At 35.0% G+C, this 19346-nt stretch overlaps 2 protein-coding genes across 4 annotated transcripts; both read left to right on the top strand.

Moving 5' to 3' along the window:
- The first annotated feature begins 3676 nt into the window (after nt 1–3676).
- LOC130821817 (glutathione S-transferase 2-like) lies at nt 3677–9977 on the top strand. 3 transcript variants are annotated; one of them, XM_057687603.1, is made up of 11 exons: nt 3677–3947; nt 4035–4143; nt 4274–4330; nt 4851–4936; nt 5036–5107; nt 6601–6654; nt 6779–6854; nt 8163–8224; nt 8563–8622; nt 8812–8916; nt 9582–9977. In XM_057687603.1, exons 1-10 carry the CDS (start codon nt 3945–3947, stop codon nt 8914–8916), a joined length of 684 nt encoding a protein of 227 aa, XP_057543586.1. In that variant the 5' UTR covers nt 3677–3944; the 3' UTR covers nt 9582–9977. The 3 variants fall into 3 exon arrangements, with proteins under 3 accessions (XP_057543586.1, XP_057543588.1, XP_057543587.1); XM_057687604.1 differs by lacking the exon at nt 4274–4330 and having other exon boundaries at nt 3751–3947; XM_057687605.1 differs by lacking the exons at nt 8812–8916; nt 9582–9977 and having other exon boundaries at nt 8384–8622.
- A 1065-nt stretch (nt 9978–11042) lies between these two features.
- Nucleotides 11043–19098, top strand: LOC130821816 (glutathione S-transferase 2-like). The gene is made up of 11 exons (XM_057687602.1): nt 11043–11185; nt 11285–11393; nt 11511–11567; nt 13387–13472; nt 13698–13769; nt 15763–15816; nt 15942–16017; nt 17284–17345; nt 17724–17783; nt 17923–18027; nt 18628–19098. Exons 1-10 carry the CDS (start codon nt 11147–11149, stop codon nt 18025–18027), a joined length of 720 nt encoding a protein of 239 aa, XP_057543585.1. The 5' UTR covers nt 11043–11146; the 3' UTR covers nt 18628–19098.
- The last annotated feature ends 248 nt before the right edge of the window (nt 19099–19346 follow it).

Raw genomic sequence — 19346 nt, 5'->3', positions numbered from 1 at the left:
CTAAATACCCTCTAATTAAAGTTTAGTTTAATTTGACTTGATATGGTTTAGTCCAGTTTGGTCTAATTTTTTTAATCTAATCCAATTCAGTACTATTATAATTATTGTTTGGTTATAATATCTTTAATATTTTTTGTGATGATAAAGAAATCGGTTATTGTAAAAAAAAATCAAAAATTATAGGAGTACTTATCAAAATCAAAATTAGACTATCATCTCTATATCAATTAGCACATGAAGTCCTTTGGTACTGGTAGTGCTCTTTCCAACATGAGCCACCCCCGCAAGAGCCTCTACCATTATAATCATGGATGATCATGGTTTTATGATTTTAATGGATTTATCGCAGATTTGCATCTAATTTTAGGATTTAGGTCTATTTTTGGAGATCTAATGAGTCCGAATTCAGATCCAATAAAAATTTATGAGTTTGAGTTTAGATCTAGGGTATTTAAACTCGGACCTAATCTAGAGTCTCTCTAGTTTTATTTAAGACTCAAATTCGCTCTAGACCCAAACCATTATACTATTCAAAATTAATTAAAAATTCATCTTAAACCTATTTTGTATTTATTTGGACTCAATTTAAATGCACATATTTACTTATTTAGTACTAATGAAACATTCAATTTTAAAAATAGGAAAATTTCACATGGTAGCTAATAACTCTCCATTTTACCCTTGTTTTATGTTTATTTAGTTTACATTCTCATGCGGTTGTTGTTCTTTCTTATTACTTTTATGGGATTTGATCGCCTTTGTGTAGGGTATATTGTGTTTGCTCGTTTTTGCAAGATTGATCACCTTTTCCCGAGCAAAGCAAGTTAGGGACGATGCGCCCCTAATCCCCCGGAGGTTTGGAGAGGGAACGGAGCTAAACTGAGAATAGGAGATAGACCCAAGCACTCATTTGAAGGCAAGGAGGCAAGAGGACCTTGACATGAGCATTTTGGGAGATTTTGATGAGATCGATCGGTCAATCACTTTAGATCGATCAGTTGATCTCATTTGGCAGCATTTCCAAAAGCAGTATGTAGCAGCAACATGAGATCGATTGATCGATCTCTTTAGATCGATCGATCGATCATATTCATTTCAACTCCAGAAGTTTCATGGTGACAATAGTTGAGATCGATCAATCGATCCCTTTTTGAGAGACTTCAATGCATCTGTGATGACCAGCAGTTGAGATCGATCGATCGATGACTTCTCGAGTTGAACCTTTGGCTTTTCCAATTCAAGTGCACATTTTCCTAGGGCCTAGTGATGATTTGGACGACCTTCTAAGGGTATAATGTCTATTTTTAGTAGAGGTCTTAGGTCATGAGGGGTGTTTTCCTATATATAAGGCTTGATGTAATAGCAAAAGGGGAGCATTAGAATAGTTTTAGCTTAACCTATTGTAGATTATTTTTGTTTCTAGCTTTCTATTTTGTTTTTCATTAGTCTAAAGAACCCTAACACTATATTTGGATAGCAAGTTTGGATGGAAAAGAAAGGGAGGGAAGAGAAAGGAAGGGAAGAGAAATGGAAGGAAACTAGCTCTTATTTGTCTAGGAGGGCATGGAAGAGAAAGGAAGGGAGATCTTTTCCTTTCAAATCTTTCCACTTTTGGAGGGATTACAATCCTTACAAAATTTATCCACATTTTCCTTCCAAATCCCCCCTCCAAATCCTTCCCCTTCCCTTTTGTTTTATCTAAACAAAGGATCTTTCATCCTTCTATATCCCTCCCATTCCTTTCCCTCCATTTCCTTCTATTCAAATATAGTGTAAATTTTATCTTTTAGCATTTTAATTAATTTGTAATCAAGGTTATCTTTTGATTTTGATTCCTTTAAGTATTCTTTCTATTCTCTCACTATTTTTGGGGTTTATGTTCATCTCAACCTCCATTGTTGAGAGTTGAAGCTATTGCAATTTTTGGGTTTTATAGCTTTGATTACCAATCACTCCCAAACTTTGTAGGTATATTCCTTCTTGATTTAATCACATTATTCCTTTGTTAGTTTGCAATTTCATAATGGTTTGTGATGTTCACCATTGTTGAGCTATACTATGTTTTTGCTTAATTTATGTAGCTTGATCATCATGTTAGCATTTCTTGTCATTGATAGATATATTGATAGTACGAGTAGTAAGTAATATTTTAGGGTTGGGGGTTGACCCTACCTTTGCATATAAACTGATTTGGTAGTTAATGGTTGATGTTGGTTTGATTGTGAACCCGAGAAGTGGGTTACTCTATTTATTGTGTTGAGGTCACTCGAATTGCCCTCCAAACATCAACGAGAGTTGGGTTTTTGGGAGATTTGACCTCTTATCAATAATTGGAGTTGAGGGAAAGGGATCAACGAGAGTTGAACCTTGCACTCACCCCACAAACTGGGAGTTTCACCCTTCGCCTACGAGAGTAGGGAAGGATTGACGGGTTGTTGGATATTTGTTACCCGTGGGTCTTATTCTCACTCACGAGAGTGAGGGGAATGAGATTCTCGGAGGCGATCCCAAGCCCGATCCAAGATTAGATCGCTCTTTGTATTTGAATCCACACCTTGACAATTAACCGAAGTAGACCCTAAACATGTCATGTGAAGTCCATTGTATGTAAGTTAGCCCCTACCCCGGTGTTTTATTTCTTTATTGTTTTTGTTAGTTACAATCATAGTTTAAACCATCTTCTACCCCTATCTTATATTATCCCAATACCTAAGAAGCCCTAAGTCTCGCATTCCACTCCTTGTGTTCGACCCGTATGTGCTACAACACCGTGCACTAGCGGTAACTCATTATTTGAGATAAATTTGTGTGAACAGTAGCATCGAACTTTCATAAAACGCCAGTGGTAGCACTTTTGTAAGAATTTTCCACATGGTAGCATCCAGTTTATGTCTTATCTAACTGCCGTAGCATTTTTCGTTAAATTCTTATTAATTTCCGTTTAAATTACCATTTTGACGTTTCTACCCTTGTTAAGTGTTGGTTCTTGTCTTTATAATTTGTCTTAAACATTTGAGAGCGTGATGAATTAAACGGTAAATTAACCGTCAAAATGGTGAATTAAACATTTGAGAGCATAAAAATGGCTTAGGGCAAATTATAAAGACAAGAACCAACACGTAATAAGGGTAGAAGTGTTAAAATGGTGAATTAAACGAAAATTGACAAGAATTTAACGGAAAATGCTACGAAAGCTAGATAAAGCATAAACTTGATGCTACCATGTGAAAAAATCCTACAAAAGTGCTACCACTAACGTTTCATAAAAGTTCGATGCTGTGAAATTTTCTAAAAAAATATATTCAAGTATAAATAATCTAATTAAGAATCACTTAGGACCCTAAACCTAGCAGATCTGTCCGGTCTGAATCTAGGTTCAAGACCCTAAGGATCCAAGTTCGTGTCTAGGTCCACAAAAATTAACGATTTACATTCATGTTTGATTAAACCTGACCCATGACATTCCTAATAAGAGTTACTCGCCCTCGGTCCCATACCAATGGCTTTAAGTATAAAGGGTGGGAGAACAAAGGAAAGTATAAAAATACCTAAATAGAATGAGAAGATAATTTAAAGTCTAAACACAAGTCGTGACGCACATCAAATATAGGTTAAATAGCTCATTTAATATAAAATACTTCTATAACATATAATTTATTTATTTTAAAGTCGTCGTAATAAGAAATATCGAAATAGTATTAAAAAAGACATATGATCCATGACAAGAAAAATTAGAATGCAACCAATCTCTGAACCGAGGAAAAATCCATGGTAGGGACTAGGGAGGAAGTATCATTACTCATGGAGTCAAGTCAATGACGTGAATGAATTCTCAATCTCTGACTCTGACACATGCATTTTAACATCGTAGTGAAGATTACAAATTCCAAAGTTTGAGTATTACCCCAGTGGCCAGCACAAATCCTCTTAATTCTTCATAGTGGATGGTGAATTTCTCTTTCTTTCTTTCTCTGTTCGAGAATTTATTTCATGATTTGATTTTGTTTCTAAACTTTCGTTTAATTTGATTTTAGGCGAGTTCAATATCTGAATCAGAAGGTAGTGGGAAGCCGAACCTGAAACTTTACTCCTATAATATAAGCTCATGTGCTTGGCGTGTTCGTATTGCTCTTAATTTGAAAGGTCTCTACTTCTAATTTGAGTTTTTTATAGGGGTTTTTATTTTGATTAGGGTTTGTGCATTTTTTTATGCAGTGATTTTGGCTTTCTGGGTTTGTAATTTTGTATAATGTTGGGCATTTTTTGGATGTAGGGTTGGAGTATGAGTATAAAGCGGTGAATTTGTTGAAAGGAGAACACTTAAGTGATGGTTAGTTTCTTATCCACTAATGTTTTGACCTTTTTTTGTTCTTTTGATGCCATTTGTCATCTATGAACAGTTTAAGAAACAATAACAACAAAATCTCAAAATATTGGGAATTAGAGAATACTAGGTTAGTCTAGTAGTCGAGGTTTTTCCTTTTATCTTTGGTACATATGACTCCCACCACCTTTTAAAGTGATTAATTTCCTTCCCTTGCCCTATAGATTCTCAAGTCTACCGTTGTAAAAATACATCGGGTTTTGGGGTCGGCGGTATAAACCAATTGATCAATAGTAGTGGTTGAGATTTGAAAAATTTTGGAACACTTGATTTTTCATAACTGAAAAAAGCATATAATTTGTTTTGCAAATAGATTTTCTTGTAAAACAATGTTGCTGACAAAATTTACACAACAAATTATTCACATTTCCATCATTTAGTGCTGATTACCAAACTTGCTGTTATAGTATATTGCTTAGTGATCTAATAAATGCTGTCGTTTCTTTTTGTTTTTTGTGTTTTGTAGAGTTTCTGAAGCTGAATCCTCTTGGTTATGTGCCAGTTCTGGTGGATGAGGATGTAGTAATTTCTGATTCACTTGCAATTATAATGGTCAGTATGCATCGTTTAATATACATAATTAATGAGCGTTCAAGAACTCTCAATCTAGTATAATGTAAGGTTTCTGATAAGATATTCATTTTATTACAGTATCTGGAAGAGAAGTATCCTCAATTTCCATTGCTGCCTCGTGATCTTCAGAAAAGAGCGATCAATTACCAGGTGTGACATGTTTTACTTTACTGTTTTAAATGGACAGTTATTTGTATCATATCTTAATGGTGACTATGGCCTGTTGAAAAAAATTACTCACTACTGTCTCAGGTTAGCATTACGGTTGTGCTTGCTAATTATTATTCTTATGTATTTTAATATAAGGTTACACTGTTGGAGTGTTCTTCTTAAGCAAACTAGTTCCTCCAATTTGTTACAGTTCATGTATAATAATTTAGTTTATTCCTATTTTGCATTGCCACATATGTTAATTCTACTTGTGTATGGGTATCAGATATGGGTATATATCCAATTATTTTACTTGCAAAGTCACTAATTTCACGATTGTGACACAATCCTAAGTTTGATCATGTTGAGGGGTAGAAATGAGCCCATTCTAGCATGAGCTAGGGGTAGCTCCGTGCTGTTTGTGACCTCTAGAATTTGAGCTTGAGCTTGAGTTTGTCGAGCCTAAAAATATGAGATTCTTTCGTTCTTGAACTTGAGCTTGAGTCAAGCCAAAGCCAAATTGAGCCAGGGCCTCCAACTAAAAAAGTATTCCCTCCTTCTTGAATTTGCAGTATTTGCCATTTTGGTCCGTCCCACTTAATTTGCATCATTTCTATTTTTGGACAATGAACCTCCACTTCCTTGTAATCTCATCCATGCATTTTAACTCTCTTTTAATTTCACCCACACAATTCATTCTCTCTTTTCATTTATTACCATTATTCACCTTTTTCTTAAAAAAAGCTCCCTTTTTCTCTTTGCTTCAATCCTAACATGATAGAGGCTGAGGGAGTAATTTTTAATTAATGAATATAACAATTTTTAAAAAAGTCTAAGAAAATGAATGGAAATTTTGCAAAATTATGCTTGAATTTTGTTTATTATATTTTGAAAAAAATATCCGAGCTAGTTTGGGGCTCATTAAGGTTTTGAGAGCAGTTTTGTCCAAGCCGAGCTTGAATGAATTGCAAGCCTATCCTATTAGAGACTATAAAAGTCGAATGTGGATTGAAATGTTGTTGGCCATGAAAATCCTATGTTGCATTATAAAATACATGGAGGGAGCATGTACGAAAGAAAAAGAGAACAGTGGGGGAGTTCTTCAGCTTGATTTCCTTGAATATCATGTCCAATGAACAGGCTTGAATCAGGCTTGGGTGATTAAACTTATCTTGATATGAATATGATCTTTTTATTTGTATGCCCTGTTCTACAACTTGGATTCACAAGCCATTAGCTCAGTCCCTTCCATAAGGACCTCTAGATAGATCACTGCCAATGAAAGCAAATTTGCAGGAAAAGTGTACTAAAAGTTTTCGAAGAACTGAATTTGAATGCCATGTACAACTTAACTATAGAAGCATATGAGAAAGCTATTGGCTAGGGTTTTTCTGATGTAGTCATGTAGCTTCCATACTAAATGGGAACCACTTAAGAATTTCTTTCCTGGAGATCTTATGTTTCCAGCTAACTTATCTATCCTTATTTTCTAGGCCGCAAACATAGTTGCCTCAAATATACAGCCTTTTCAGAACCTAGTAGTTTTGGTAAGTTCTAATATGCTTTTCCTTCCTATTGTATTTGATTTTTTTCTCCCTTTGTCCATGTTTTCCTTTTTTCATATTGTGGAGCAGCATGTGTTATGTAACTTTGAAATTTCTCAAATTGCAGAATTTCATTGGAGAAAAACTCGGCAGCGTTGAGAAGCTTTCTTGGGTTGAACATCACATCAAAAAAGGCTTCACTGGTTGGTAGTCACTATTAATCTCTTTATGGACATGTCTTATGTAAAGGTGTGCCTAAGTGTTGAAACTCAAGGCGTTACAGCCCCAGGCATGCCTAAGTGCAACTGGTGCCCTTTTTTCTTAACGTCTCCAATCTTTCCTCTCATGGTCCTTGGTTATTAGTATAGTGCCTCACTTCCTTGAGGCACGTGGTTCAACGCTGCGCTTTGAGCCTAAGCTATGTAAACCCTAGCAACTTAGAGGGTGTTTGGTATTAGATATGAATATGTAATGGAAAGGGAATTTGTTAAAAGGAGTAAGGGTATTGTCAAGTTATTATTAAATATTGTTTGGTATAAAGAGAGATAAGGGAATGGGAAAAAAAAAAGAGGGCATGTACGCATCTTCTCAAAACTAGACTTTCTTCAACCACCAACATAACAATCGTCCCACCACCACATAAACCTCCGTTGAAGAGTATGAGTGGAGGAGGAAGATGATAATTTGAAGCTTACAAAGACGCACTATTACAGAGGAGAAGAAAAGGAAATTGTTATCGGTTACAATCCATTGGAAACAAAGTAAGGGTATTCATTACCCTTTGGTAATGGATTGGGTTAACCCAATCTCATACCAAACAACAACTAATGTAATGATTAAGTGAATCCCTTACATAGACTTAGAAAAAACCCATACCAAATACCCCGTTAGTGTACTTTATGCGTTTAAAAAATTGTATGGAAGGTGATTGGTCCATGTCTGTGTGGTAGACGTGATTTACCTTTATATGAGAAAATTGTTTCTTGTATTTGTTTCCTTCAGTTTCCTTGCTAGTACAAGGTATATGTCATACATGGGACGAAGGGGGTATTTTAGATATTCTACTATTTGTTACTAATAGAGCTTATTAGTATAAATAAAGTAGAGGGAAATGGGAAACACATTAAGAAATTGTATTAGATTTTTAGGGTGAGCTTTATACTCATTCTTGGAAAAGTGCAAGCCGCTCGAATGCTTGTGTTACTATCTCTCTATTGTAATCTTGATTACAGTAATATACATCCTTTTACATTCTCATTCAAATTCTTTACTACTTTGCATTTTTTATCCACCTTGAGGGCAAGATGAAACTTCAAGCGTTCGGTAGTGTCATTCTTGGGATTTTGCTATTAGTTAGTTATAGAGCTTGTTAGTATAAAAAAGGCCGAGGGAAATGGGAAATGCATAAGGAAATTGTATTAGATTGTTAGGGATATTCGCACTGTTCTTCTCCTCCATCAATTCATGACAATTCTTTGACCCTTGGTTATCTATTTTGTTTTTGATTTCAGCATTAGAGAAACTATTAGCAGGATATTCGGGCAAATATGCTACGGGGGATGAAGTTTACTTGGTTTGTCTCCCTTGTTTACATCTATTTGTGCTTTGTTCCTTTATAAATTTGAATATTGAGACTTAATTATAGTTCTAGTGTTGACAATGATTCTTAACTTCCAATTGCACTTTGGTGGAAATATAAATTTTTTTTGTTCTGTTTTTGGTGGGTGGGCAGAGCGGTAGATTGCAGGTGACGATGGGGCGGACGTGAGAATAATAGGACGCAAATTAAAATTATAGATATAGGCCTGTGCCCCTTTAGAATAAAGTTTACATGGTAGACGAAAAGGTTAAACTTTCTGCACAGGTATATCTGTTCAAGTAATTCAATGCAGATAATTGTACTATATGCAGGCAGACTTGTTTCTAGCACCCCAAATCGGGGGAGCAATTCAGAGATTCCAGATGGATATGGTATTATTTTCTTTCTTCGTGTTTTTTTGTTCAACTTTGTATTACGTTACTCACTCAATATCAATAGCATCATTTCGGCTTTTGCCTCATGGCCTTTAGAAGAAAAACTTGGCATAATACTAAGTCGTTAATAGTTATCCGTTTCAGTTTTTGTGAAGTTTTAATAAAACGTCTTCTTGGGATTAACAGGCGGAGTTCCCACTCTTAAAGAGGTTAAATGATGCATATTCAGAAGTACCAGCATTTCAGAATGCTGTACCGGAGAAGCAACCAGATCCGATGACCACATCCTAGGTTAGTTAATTGAACCTTGCATCAGTCATGCATGTTTGGACGAGGAATGGTTCACATATATGTAGTACCTAATAACTTTTAAGCCTTGTTTGGATGGAGGGAAATGGAGGGAAAAGAAAGAAATGGATTTGGAGGAATGGAAATCTCCTTGTTTGGATAGCAAAAAAGGAGGGAAAGGATTTGGAGGGATTAAATCGCTTTATTCTGTTAACATCTAAATCTCTTCATAAGAGGAAAGATTTGGAAAGAAAATGAAATTATTTTCTTTCTGCTCCCCTTCCTTCCTATACAAACAATAGAGTCTTTTCTCTCTCTTCCCCTCCCCTTTCTTTTCCTTCATTTCCTTCTCCTTTCATCTCTTTTTTTTCTCAACTAATTTGCTATCCAAACATAGTGTCAATGAGCTTTTCATGTGAGATCATCTGCTTTTGTTCTCTTTTTGTTACACGGTTTTCCCATGGGACTGATTGTGGTTCATGAACCCGTATTATCTGCAATGGCGCCAGGTCAATTCCATTTCAACTGTGTTTTGGTTAATTTTGTCTCTTTGTTTTCCCAACAATTTAACAGCCATTTCTAGTTCTCTTCAGCGCTAATTTAGTTCTCGAACCATGTGACTGAAAAATGTCATACTCCAATACAATCCCTTTGTTTCCCTTTGCTAGGCAGCAGGCCCTTTATACAGCCGCTGAACAGCTCTTCAGGGAACAAGAATGGCATGACGAGCATTGAATTCCTTCAGCATGTTGTAGTATCCCAGCTCCAGGAGGCGCTACCCGACTATCCCGGAATGTAAAAAAACCTGAATAATACTCCTATTTTGTTTTCCTGCCCAACAATGGAATTTGTGTACCTAATATACATTCAGTCTGTAATATAAACTTCTGTACTATATTTGTATCAAACCGTTGCGACTTGCGACGTTATGCAATGCAGCGTCCTGTATAAATGAGACACTACATAATTCTTTTTGTAACGTGACACCGGACTTGTATGGATTATTTAGTACTTCTATATGCAATATCGTTGGCCTGTCGGCTGTCGGTGATTTGCCAAGTCTAGTCTTTGTTTGGACTCAATTTTTAATCATGTACAACCTATTTATGCTAATGAAACCTTCCAAATTCAAAAAATGTTGAAGTATAATCATTTAACTAATCCTCATTTGCACCTTAAACTCATCAGATCTTTCAGGTTTGAATTTAGGTCGTTCAAGAGCCTATGGATCAGGGTTTGGTTTTAGGTCCACAAAAACTTAATGAATCTATAAGTCTGATTAGACCTGATTCATGATCATCCCTAATTAGACTTACTCTCTCCCTCGAAAACATTTGCTACGACGAAAAAAGGTGGGAGATTAAAAGAAAGTAAATAAAAAAGCATGAATAAAATGATAGGAGAGTTTAAGCACAAATTGTGACACGTCTCAGAAATAGGTTAATTAGCTCCGGACCTCCGGTGCTCAACTAATACAAAATAAATTTACATATATGACGTCTTTATTTTTGAATTCTCTCACCAAGAGACAAATCACAAATAATTAAAAAAGACATATGAGCCATGAGGTCCTTGACAAAAGAGGTCTTAGTAAATTACTATAATTTATGAAAGTTTTGTGATTTTAATTTACGTTTTTTGTTTTGTTTATTTTACAATTATTCTTTTTGTCTAAGATAATTTATAAATCTTAATTATTGATTAAATATTTTTTTAAAAGATAAAAATGCATCAAATTACTTTGACATACTCCCTTCGTTCTTTAATAAAGTTTCCACAAAGAATATTCACGAGAATTAAGAAAAATTGAATCTTTTAGATAGTGGATATATTATTATATTGAATAATAAATTTAATGGAGGAAAAGTAAGGACTATAAACAATATAAAAATATTAAAAGAAGATTTGTGGAAAATATATAAGGATCAGAATTAATAAAAAATATTTTTATAAAGTAAGTAGAAAATACGTGAACACCATAAGAAATATAAAAATATTAAAATAAAGTTGGTGGAACATATTTGAGAAACAAAAGTATTATTATTTAAATATATTAAATAGGGATAAACAAAATTATTTTTATTCAAATATTATGATAAAAATATAAAAATTCTTTGTAACAACACCAAATTGAACACCCAAACCAAAATTAGAAATGGAAAATTCTTTCCGAACGAAAGCATTATGTATATTAACAATGTAGCGAAATATTACAACTTCCAAAGTTAAGAGTATGGCCAGCACAACTCCTCTTAACTCTTCATTGTCGATGGTGATGTGAATCTCTCTTTCTTACTCTGTTTGAGAATCTACTCCATGATTTGATTTGCTTCCTAAACTTCCGTTTATTTTGATTTTACTGTACGAATAGGCGAGTTCAATATCTGAATCAGAAGCTAATAGGAAGCCAAACCTGAAGCTTTATTCCTATTGTAAAAGTTCATGTGCTTGGCGTGTTCGTATTGCGCTTAATTTGAAAGGTCTCTACTTTCTAATTGACCTTTTTCAGGGAAATCGATTTTGTGCATTTTTTCTTGTAGTGATTTTGGCTTTCTGGGTTTGTAATTCTGTATAATGTTGGGCTCTTTTGGGTGCAGGTTTGGATTATGAGTATAAAGCGGTGAATTTGTTGCAAGGAGAACAGTTTAGTGATGGTTAGGTTCTGCCCACTATTATTTTGGCCTTTTTGTTCTTGTGGTGCCTTTTTTCAAATTTGAAAAGAACATCGTCTCGCGATGAGACCGTTAAGAAACAATAACCGCAAAATCTCAAAATGTTGGGGATTAGAAAATCTTAGGTTAGTCTAGGGGTGGATTTTTTTTTTTTTTTTTGTCTTTGGGACATGGGTTTTATTCACAGCACCTGTAGCAATGATAAATTTTCCCTTCCTTTGTGAAGGGATCAGAAGGGGTCACAACGACACCCACAATGTCACTCACAAGACGATCAACCAATAACTCTAACAAATCAACCCAATAGTAAAAATAATCAATAATAAACGAGAAATAAATCACAATCAACACACAAATTATACGTGGAAAACCCCTTCTATCGAAGGATTAAAACCGAGACCTTTTGAGGAGTCCACCCTTATTTCTCTTATTGATAATTGAGGGAAAAAGAACCCTAAGTCAGTTTTAAAAAGGTTCATACACCCACAAACAATAGTCAAGAACAATAAGAGATCAAAAATAGCGTAAAAGGTGAAGAATAGCACCAAAAATGTCAGGTCTGTTCTGACAGCAATTCCGACCAAACCGGAGCTCCAAACGACGATCAAAACCTGTCAAAACGAAGCTCTAGATGTCAGGAACAAGCTCACCAAATTTCAGCAAATTCAGACCACGGGAACTCCTCCGATCGACCACTTGATCAAGCTGGTGCTGGCTGAAACGAAAATCACAAAACCCTCTCTCTCTTTTTTGTTGTTTTGTGCGTTTTTTTTTTTTTTTTTTTTTCTGAAAATGGTTTGCCTTCCTTGCTGATTACATAAAGCCAAGTAATGACCCTTAAGCTTCTCTTAGAAGCCCCATAAATAGGTCCATTAATAAAAACCCAAAAAAAATATTACCCAAAGTAATAAAAGTATTGTATAAATGGGCTGGACTCATAACACTTTGCCCATTTAGATTCTCTAGTGTATCCTCGAGAAAAATAGATTGGGTTTTGGAGTCGGCTACTCGGCTATATAAACCAATGTATCAGTACTTACGGTTGAAATTTGAACAATTTTGGCAAACACTTTGCTTTTGAAAACTAAAAAAGTATGTACTTTGTTTTGCAAATAGATTTACTTGTAGAAAAAGGTTGCTAACATAATTTTGGATGTTGCCTTGCCATACTAATCTGAGGTTGTTGATGTTTGCCACAATTTTATTTTGGACCATTTTAAAATCATTGACAAGCTTCATTAAATAGTACACCCTCCATGTCACTACAAGTGTGTTATTTGCTTATTTGTTCCGCTTACCACAAGTGTCTCAATTCATATCCTTATTTAGAAAGCTTTTTGTGGTTTGTTTGAGCCCCATGCGGTCTCCAACTTCAAATTATATCGACAAACTTATAATTTTATTTTTATTTTTGCAAATGTTAAAGGGACACTTATGCTGAGATTGAGGGAGTATGGTGCTTTGGTATTCAAAGTGAAAGCAATGTGGTTAGAAAAAGAAGAGGAGGATTACTCTGTTGTAACCATCCTGTATTTCATAAAACATGTTTGCTTATTGAATCAAGCTATCCTTTTAGAGAGCCCGTGTGGAAATTGTTACTACCTCAGTAATTATCTTTGTGGTTAGATAGAATTTTTGTTGGACTGAGTTACCGAGATATATGAGTGTGCTAGGAACGCCTCTTTTCTCGCCTTGTGAGTTGTGATTGCATTTTTCAGCTTAGTAGTTTTTATCACTTATAGTATATTGCTTAGTGACCTAATAAGTGATGTCATTTCTTTTTGTTTTTTGTGTTTTGTAGAGTTTCTGAAGCTGAATCCTCTTGGTTATGTGCCAGTTCTGGTGGATGAGGATGTAGTAATTGCTGATTCACTTGCAATTATAATGGTCAGTATGCACCGTTTAATATGCATAATAATGAGCGTTCTGCTATGAACGAATATTTTGGATACTTGATTTACGAAAGGGTAAAATAGGTAATTTCCATGCTAGGGAAAACTTGGGGGATAAGTTAGATTAAGAGGGGGGTTTATTATAAATAAGGGGAATTAGAGAGTTATTGATAATCATGAATCTTGTAAGGTTTCTGTTAAGATATTCATTTTATTACAGTTTCTGGAAGAGAAGTATCCTCAATATCCATTGCTGCCTCATGATCTTCAGAAAAGAGCGATCAATTACCAGGTGTGACATGCTTTACTTTACTGTTTTAATTGACACTTATTTGTATTATATCTTAATGGTGAGCCTGTTCAAACAAATTAATTCACTAATGTCTCAGGTTAGGTATAAAATTAGCATTATGGTTGTGCTTGCTAATTATTCTTATGCATTTCAATATAAGGTTACACTGTTGGAATGTGCTTCTTTAGCAAACTAGTTCCTCCGATTTGTAACATTTTGATGTATAATAATTTTAGTTTATTCCTATTTTGCATTGCCTTATATGTTAATTAAATTTTTGTGTTTGGGTATCGATATGGGTACATATCCAATTGTTTTACTTTCAAAGTCACTAATTTCTTGATTGTGAAGCGTGAACACCATCCTAAGTTTGATCATGTTGAGGGGTGGAATAGCTCCTACCTGTTTGTGACCTCTAAAATTCGAGTTTTACCTTGAGTTTGTCGAGCCTAAAAATATGAGATTCTTTTGTTCTTGAACTTGAGGTTGAGCCAAGCCAAAGCCAAATTGAACCAGAGCCTCCAATTAAATAAGTAATTCTTAATTAATAAATCAAAGTATTTATAAAATTCTAAGAAAAAGAATGAATTCTGCAAAATTATGTTAATTATATTTTGAAAAAAATGTCCGAGCCAATTTGGGTCTCATTAATGGTTTGAGTGCAGTTTTGTCCAAGCAGAGCCTATTAGAGACCATGAAAAATCCAATGTGGATTGAAATTTTGTTGGCCATGAAAATCCAATGTTGCATTATAAAATACATGGAGGGAGCATGTACGAAAGAAAAAGAGAACAGTGTGGAGAAGTATTCAACCATGTTTCCTTGAAATTTTCTTTCTATATTGATGAAACAAAAAGACACTTGATAAGACCTCTTTGCAAGTGTAGAAATGAGGCAACCAAGAACCTCTTCACAATACCAAGGCATGAACAAAATATGAAATCAAAAAAACGAGTTTATGGCTTGAATCATTGATAAACTTGAAAGCAGCAGCTCATTGGATCTATTCTTTTGTATGACTGAAAATCTTAATTATAATTCTTTCTTTTAAGCTTTTTTGCTTTCTCCCATGAAGCTAAAAAGAGCGTGCTTTAGACTTTCCTGCAATCTGCATCCAAATAGAAGAGGACAATAATATGTCTAAAGGATGGTAATATGTCTTGCATCTTCTTTCATTTAGCCTCGCATTCCATGTTGAATTATAAATGGTTTTCTTTTTCTCTCTTCGTCCTTTCCAACTACATTTGAGTTTGGATTCTAAATTTATTGTTTCTTTCTTCTCTGTGGTTCTTGTCTGCCATAAGTTTGCTTAGGCTATTACTGAAGTATATCTCTCTTATTCGGTTTTTTTTTTTTTTGGTTTATATGCTACATATGCTGGTTGCATTTTCCTTGATAAGTTATTGAAGCCTTTTTGAAATTATTTCAATATAATTTTTAAATTTTGTGTGCTGGCTCCTCTATTTTTGGTTTTCCCACTGCCCAAAAGTTTCTGCTATCAAAATTAACTCTACTCCAGTTCTCATCAATAAGTGTGATGTGGAAACCACACTCTATTATTCCTGCTTCTATGACCTTTTAATACGATTTTTGGCCTTTTTGTAGATGCACATGATCAAATCAGAATATTTTTTTTGCAGACCTATTAAATTTTTGGTTAGGGCTGGACACAGGACTAGCTTGACTTGATAATCATGTTGCTTTTATTTGTATGCCCTTTCTATAACTTGGATTTACGAGCCATTAGCTCAGTCCATTCCATAAGGACCTCTAAGTAGATCATTGAAAATGAAAGAAGAATTGCATGAAAAGTGTACTCAAAGTTCGAAGAACTGAATTTGAGTGCCATGTAAAACATAACTCTTGAAGAACACGACACAGTTATTGGCTAGGGTTTTGCCGATGTAGTCTCCATACTAAATGGGCACCGTTTAACAATTTCTTTCATGGAGATCTTATCTTTCCAGCTAACTTATCTATCCCTCTTTTCTAGGCTGCGAATATAGTCGCCTCAAATATACAACCTTTTCAGAACCTAGCTGTTTTGGTAAGTTTTAATATGCTTTTCCTTTCTATTGTATTTGATTTATTTTCTTCGTTTGTCCATGTTTTCCTTTTTTCATATTGTGGAACAGCATGTATGATGTAACTTTGAAAATTTTCAAATTATAGAATTTTGTTGAACAAAAACTTGGCAGCACTGAGAAGCTTTCTTGGGTTCAACATCACATCAAAAAAGGCTTCACTGGTTGGTAGTCACTATTAATCTCTTTATGGACATGTCTTATGTAAAGGTGTGCCTAAGTGTTGAAGCTCAAGGCGCTACAGCCCCAGGCATGCCTAATTGCAAATGGTGCCCTTTTTTAACGTCTCCAATGTCTCATGTTCCTTGGTTATTAGTATAGTGCCTCACTTCCTTGAGGCACGTGGCTCAAGGCTGTGCTTTGTGCCTAAGCTATGTAAACCCTAGCAACTTGGCTTTCGTTTTGCGTTTTATGGAAGGTAATCTTGAATTACAGTAATATACATCCTTTTACATTCTTATTCAAATTCTTTACTAGTTTGCATTTTCTATCCACCTTGAGGGCAAGTTGAAACTTCAAGCGTTCTGTAGTGTCATTCTTGGGATTTTGCTATTAGTTAGATATAGAGCTTGTTAGTATAAAAAAGGCCGAGGAAAATGGGAAATGCATAAGGAAATTGTATTAGATTGTTAGGATTAGTTATATACTCATTCTTGGAAGAGTGTAAGCCTCATGAATGCTTACGTAACTATCTTACTATTGTAATATTGAATTACAACAATATACGTTCTTAGTTAAATTCTTTACTCTTTGATTTTGTTTGCCTTGAACCAATATTCTGGAATATTGATGCACCCAGTCTATTAAAGTATATTGCCTCTTGCTTGAAATTCGAATATTGTTGTGTGACGTTCTTGGCATATTTTTAAACAAAATTCAAGTTTATATGTCGAAAAGTCCAAAACCACTAGATTTTACTTCCCTCATACCCATTTTCTAGAATTGCGTATGCTAATGGATTTTTCTGCCAAATAGCTGAAACAATGCCATAAGTTGCTTATGTTCAACCATGAGATAAAGCAGCTTGCTTTGTTCGTATTTTTTGCCTGGAAACTATTACAAACTTTCGTGAATCTACCTTAGTCACACCTTTTCGTGAAGGTAGAAAGTGTACCGAGTCATGCAAGTCACGAATAGCAATATGTTTTTCTGGAATACAATAGCATTTGGGTGTTTGCAAATGTAAGATGGGTCTTGAATCTGATTGTCCTTTTTGATGTTTAGAAATGGGGTGGTCCAGGAATGAATAGCTTTTGGTATCCACCTTTGAACATCATAGTGGACACATTTGTTTACCATCTTACCTTAGACACCACGTATTCGCACTTCCATATATTGACTGCTTTTGTTTCATTGATCAAATATGCTCCATCAACTTTGCATGGTGACAATCAGCAATAATAGATTATCTATTTTGTTTTTGATTTCAGCATTGGAGAAGCTATTAGCAGGACATTCGGGCAAATATGCTACGGGGGATGAAGTTTACTTGGTTTGTCTCCCTTGTTTACATTTATTTGTGCTTGGTTCCTTTATAAATTTGAAATGTAGAGACTTAATTATAGTTCTAGTTGTTGACAATGATTCTTAATTTCCAATTGCACTTTGGTGGAAATATTGTCGCTCACCAAGTCACCAGTGCAGGTACTTTTTATATAAATTTTTTTTTTCTGTTTTCGGTGGGTGGGCAGAGCGGTAGATTGCAGTTGACGGTGGGGCGGACGTGAGAATAATAGGACGCAGATTACAACTATAGATATAGGCCCGTGCCCCTTTAGAATAATGTTTACATGGTAGACCAAAAGGTTAAACTTTCTATACACGTATATCTGTTCAAGTAATTCAATGCAGATAATTGTACTATGTGCAGGCAGACTTGTTTCTAGCACCCCAAATCGGAGGAGCAATTCAGAGATTCCAGATGGATATGGTATTATTTTCTTTCACAATATTTTGTTTCTTCGCTTCAATATCAAAGCATCATATCGGCTTTTCCCTCATGGCCGTTAGAAGAGAAACTTGGCATAATACTGTGAAGTTTTAATAAACCGTCTTCTTGGGATTAACAGGCAGATTATCCACTCTTAAAGAGGTTAAATGATGCATATTCAGAAGTGCCGGCATTTCAGAATGCTGTGCCGGTGAAGCAACCAGATGCGATCACCACATCCTAGGTTAGTTAATTGAACCTTGCATCAGTAATGCGTGTTTGGACGAGGAATGGTTCACCTATATGTGCTACCTTATAACTTTTAATGAGCTATTCTTGTTACGTCTCTGAGTGAAACGATCTCAAAACAAGATATGCTAATAATTAGTATTATTGTGCTATTTAACCCATATGTGAGATTGAAACGCGTCTCACGGTGAGACCGTCTCATACAAGAATTTGTGACTTTTAATCTAGGTAGATATGTCTGTCAAATCTATCATTTTTCATCCTAGAAAAGCCCAGAATTTCAGGGGTTTGTGATGATTTCGGGTTATAGCGTACCCAACAACAAAATATATCAAAGCTTTTGTTCTCTTTTTGTTACATGGTTTTCCCATGTGACTGATTATGGTTCATGAACCCGAATTATTGCTGTCTGCGTTTGCGCCAGGAATATTCTATTTCAACTGTGTGTTTTGGTTAATTTTGTCTCTTCATTTTTCCCAACAATTTCATCAGCCATTTCTAGTTCTCTTCATTGCTGATCTAGTTAGTGACAAATCGAACCATCTGACTGAAAAAATGCAGTCTCCAATAGAATCCTTTTGTTTCCCTTTGCTAGGCAGCAAGCCCTTTATACAACCGCTGAACAGCTTCAGGGAACAAGAATGGTACGATGAGCATTGAATTCCTTCAGCATGTTGTACTATCCCAGCTCCAGGAGGCGCTACCTGCCTGTCCCAGAATATAAGAAAACCTAAATAATATGTTGTTTCCTGCCCAATAATGGAATTTGTGTACCTTATATACCATGAGTTAATCAGTCTGTAATATGAACTTCTGTAATACATCTGCATCAAACCGTTGGGACGTTATGCTATGCAGCGTCCTGTATAAATGAGACACTATGAAATTCTTGTATGGATTATTTAGTACTTCTATATGCAATGCCGTTGGCCTGTCGGCTGTCGGTGATTTGCCAAGCCTAGTCTATTGTGCAGCTGCTTGAGGGTTTATGTCTCATTGTTCTTGGAAGTTGAGGTCTTAACTCTTAAGGTGCACCGGCATCCGAAAGGATGATATACTTCATCCACGTTCTTGATAGCAACTTCACATCTTGTGTTTTATGTACTGTAATCTTATTTGATTCGTTTCATATCATTCTTTTATAATATAACTTTATCAATTTTAATCATAAAAAATAAAAACTAAAATCTCAATTTTAGCTATTTTGTTTATAGAAATCCAACTTTGAAGTATTATTTATTTAAAAATCTATTGAATGCATCTTATTTTAAAAATCTCAACTATAAAATATTATTGAAAAATTCTGATTTTTAA

The sequence above is a fragment of the Amaranthus tricolor genome, chromosome 8 (genome assembly GCF_026212465.1).
Source record: "Amaranthus tricolor cultivar Red isolate AtriRed21 chromosome 8, ASM2621246v1, whole genome shotgun sequence".
NCBI lineage: Eukaryota > Viridiplantae > Streptophyta > Magnoliopsida > Caryophyllales > Amaranthaceae > Amaranthus > Amaranthus tricolor.
Note: the sequence above shows the minus strand (reverse complement) of the source record. Positions and strands in the feature narration are given on the sequence as shown.